This window comes from Myotis nattereri, assembly GCF_964212035.1.
Source record: "Myotis nattereri genome assembly, chromosome: 1".
Classification (NCBI taxonomy): domain Eukaryota; kingdom Metazoa; phylum Chordata; class Mammalia; order Chiroptera; family Vespertilionidae; genus Myotis; species Myotis nattereri.
Window position 1 is genome coordinate 154,094,035 of NC_138075.1, and position 3,327 is coordinate 154,097,361.

Below are 3,327 nucleotides of genomic sequence, written 5' to 3' on the forward strand. Positions count from 1 at the left end.
ATGGGTTACTACTTAACAGTAACACTGTTTAAAATACCAAAAATTAATTCTATTAAGTCTTTTTTTAAAAAAACTTCAAATCCTCAAGTCACATCCCCTCCAATCCCCAGGGCTTCTCATTTAGCAAGTCTGTAGTGCTGGTCAAGAATCTGCCTTTTTTTTCTAAACCTGTGGAATGGTTCTGTGCAGGGTTCTGCAGCCACACTTTGAGAATACCTCCTCAAGGAAGGAAAATGGAAAAGAGATCACTTTCTCCCGCTGACCAACAGGACACACAGATTCAAATTTATGAAAGACCCAAGAATATTCCTGTTCGTTTGTTTGTTTGTTTGTATAAAAAGCAAACTGAGACTTTAAGGCCACATTTGGAAGAAAAGGAATTATACTGAAAATGTTCATAATTTAATCAAAGTACAAAATATAGACATGGATAACATTAATAATCAATATTTTGCTGTTTTTCACCTCAGGTATAGGATAGGGAAAGCATTCACTTTAGTGCTTCATAGTGTCATGGTTGAGAAGCAAAAAATATATAGCCAGGTTTCCACTCTGACAAAACACACATACAAACACACAAATGACACGACCCAGAAAGGACTCCAAAGCTTAGAAGGTCCACAGGTAGCAGTGCTGAATTATGCTAACAGACAAGAAAAGATGTTCTCATTGTTTATTTATTTATTTTATTTTTTTAAAATATATTTTATTGATTTTTTACAGAGAGGAAGGGAGAGGGATAGAGAGTTAGAAACATCGATGAGAGAGAAACATCGATCAGCTGCCTCCTGCACATCTCCTACTGGGGATGTGCCCGCAACCCAGGTACATGCCCTTGACAGGAATCGAACCCGGGACCCTTCAGTCTGCAGGCCGACGCTCTATCCACTGAGCCAAACTGGCTTCGGCTCTCATTGTTAATATTGGCTGATTTAATTTAGTGTGGAACTTATGTTCTTGCTTCATTCGATTTCTTCCTTCTTCTAATCAAAGGAACTCTACCCACCAACTGTAAAATGTCTTATAAAGTAAGGATGGCATTTAACATTGTTTTCACCATCACATATACCTCAGAAACTTTGCCCCACCTCCTCATAATCCTTCTCCAGACATGCCAGGTCTTTCCTGGCCTCTGAAAACTCCTCTTCTTCCATGCCTTCTCTGATGTACCAATGGAGAAATGCCTTCTTGGCATACATGAGATCAAACTTGTGATTCAGGCGGGCCCAGGCCTCTACAACTGCTGTGGTGTTGCTCAGCATGCAGACAGCCTGCTGGACCTTGGCCATTTCCCCCCCGGGCATCGTCATGGGTGGTTGACTGTTGATGCCCACCTTGAAACCAGTTGGACACCAATCTACAAACTGAACAGAGTTCCTTGACTTCATGGCTGCAATTGCTGCATTGACATCCTTAGGGACCACATCCCCTCTATAGAGTAGGCAGCAGGCCATGTACTTCCCCAGTCGAGGATCACACTTGACCAGCTGGTTGGAGACTTCAAAGCAAGCAGTGGTGATATCTGCCACAGAGAAGTCCTTGTGGTAGGCATTGTCAGCAGAAATGATGGGGGCAAAGGCTGTCATAGGGAAATGAATTCTCGGATAAGGTACTAGGTTGGTCTGGAATTCATTTAGGTCCACATTCAAGGGCCCTTCAAACCGGAGGGAAGCAGTAATGGAAGATACTGCCTGACCTATCAGCCTATTAATGATGGTGTAAGAGGGGCGTTCAACACCAAGTTTATGATGGCATATGTCATAGAGGGCCTCATTGTCCACCATGAAGGTACAGTCCGAGTGCTCTAATGTGAAATGGGTGGTGAGGATGGAGTTGTAAGGTTCTACTACAGCAGTGGAGATCCTGGGGGCTGGATAGACAGAGAACTCCAATTTAGTCTTCCTGCCATATTGTATCGAGAGATGCTCCATTAAGAGAGATGTAAATCCTGATCCAGTGCCTCCTCCAAGGCTTCGGAAAATCAAAAATCCCTGTAGTCCACTGCACTGTTCTGCCTGGGAAAGAAAACAAGATGTAGGAACTCAGCCAAATAAAGCCAGAAGCCGTGGTAATGGTGGGACACAAGTTCCCAAAACAAACCAAAACTTTCAGAAAGAACTGATTTACCATTATCAACTCTACAAAAACATTTACTTTGAAACATACTTGAGTGGTTACTTCTGGGATGCCAAAGCACTTTAGAGACTTACTATAAGAAAAGGATAAATACCCCAGTTTTGCATTGCCCTCCATGAATATATCTGTATGTGACCTAAAGCAGGGTCTTTATCAACAGCAATGAAAATGATTAGCAAAACATTGAAGCAATATATTTTCCCCCATAGTAGATGAAGTGCCTATCATTTCTATGCCCAGACTACTGGGCTGGTGTAAAGGCACTGTATTACCTAATGATTATGGCAAATGCCAAAATATTTCCTCGACAAAGGTTCTCCAGACACAAGTCCTTAAAGAATTAACTATCAGTAAATAGAGTAACTAATCTTCAGGTAGGATGTGCCTCTGTTAATTTTACAAATGCTAAGTAGGATAAGTCAATCAGAGAAAGACAAGTCGTGTATCATTTCACTCATATATGGAATCTAAAAAAGTAAAACTTGTAGAAACAGAGAGTAGAATAGTGGTTTCCAAGCTCAAGGAGGTGGGAAAAATTGGGGAGATTTTGGTTAAAGAGTAGAAATTTTCAGTTATAACATAAATTCAAGACCTGGGACTCTAATGTCCAGCATGGTGATAATAGTTGTTGTTTACTTGAAAGTTGCTAAGAGAGTAGATCTTCAGTGTTGTCATGACAAAATTTATCAAAGTTAATTAGGTGAGGGGATGGAGGTGTTAACCTATTGTGGTAATCATTTTGCAACATATATGTGTATCATATCTATCATATGTGCACCTTAAATTTACACAATGTTGTATGTCAACTAGAGGCCCAGGGCACAGATTCATGCACAGGTGGGGGTCCCTCAGCCTGGCCTGCAGGGATCAGCCAAAACCAACAGTCCTACATCCCCTGAGGGATGTAGTAGTGCCAAAGCGGCAGGTGGCCGGGGGAGGAGCCCAAGCCCTGGCTGGGTGCCACACCGCTCCTGCTCATCCAGGCCCCACTGCACCTGGCGCCACTGCCATAGCTCGGTAGGCTCGCTGCCACTCCACTGTGGTATCCATGCGGCCATCCTAGGGCGATACTGGCATGCCTATGACCTATGACCAAGAAGTAGCCATAGGCTCACGCCTAGTCAGTCCCGATGCCAGTCCTAATCTCTGCCAGTCCTGATCCTGGTCCTGGTCCAGATGGGGGAGGGGCAC

The 3,327-nt window shown here is 43.2% G+C and overlaps 1 protein-coding gene across 1 annotated transcript; it reads right to left on the reverse strand.

Moving 5' to 3' along the window:
• Positions 1 to 1,070: 1,070 nt before the first annotated feature.
• Positions 1,071 to 1,931, reverse strand: TUBAL3 (tubulin alpha like 3; the record flags this gene model as incomplete). Its single annotated transcript, XM_081106404.1, has 1 exon — positions 1,071 to 1,931. The coding sequence occupies one exon, from the start codon at positions 1,929 to 1,931 to the stop codon at positions 1,071 to 1,073; it is 861 nt and encodes a 286-aa protein (XP_080962530.1).
• Between the last annotated feature and the right edge of the window lie 1,396 nt (positions 1,932 to 3,327).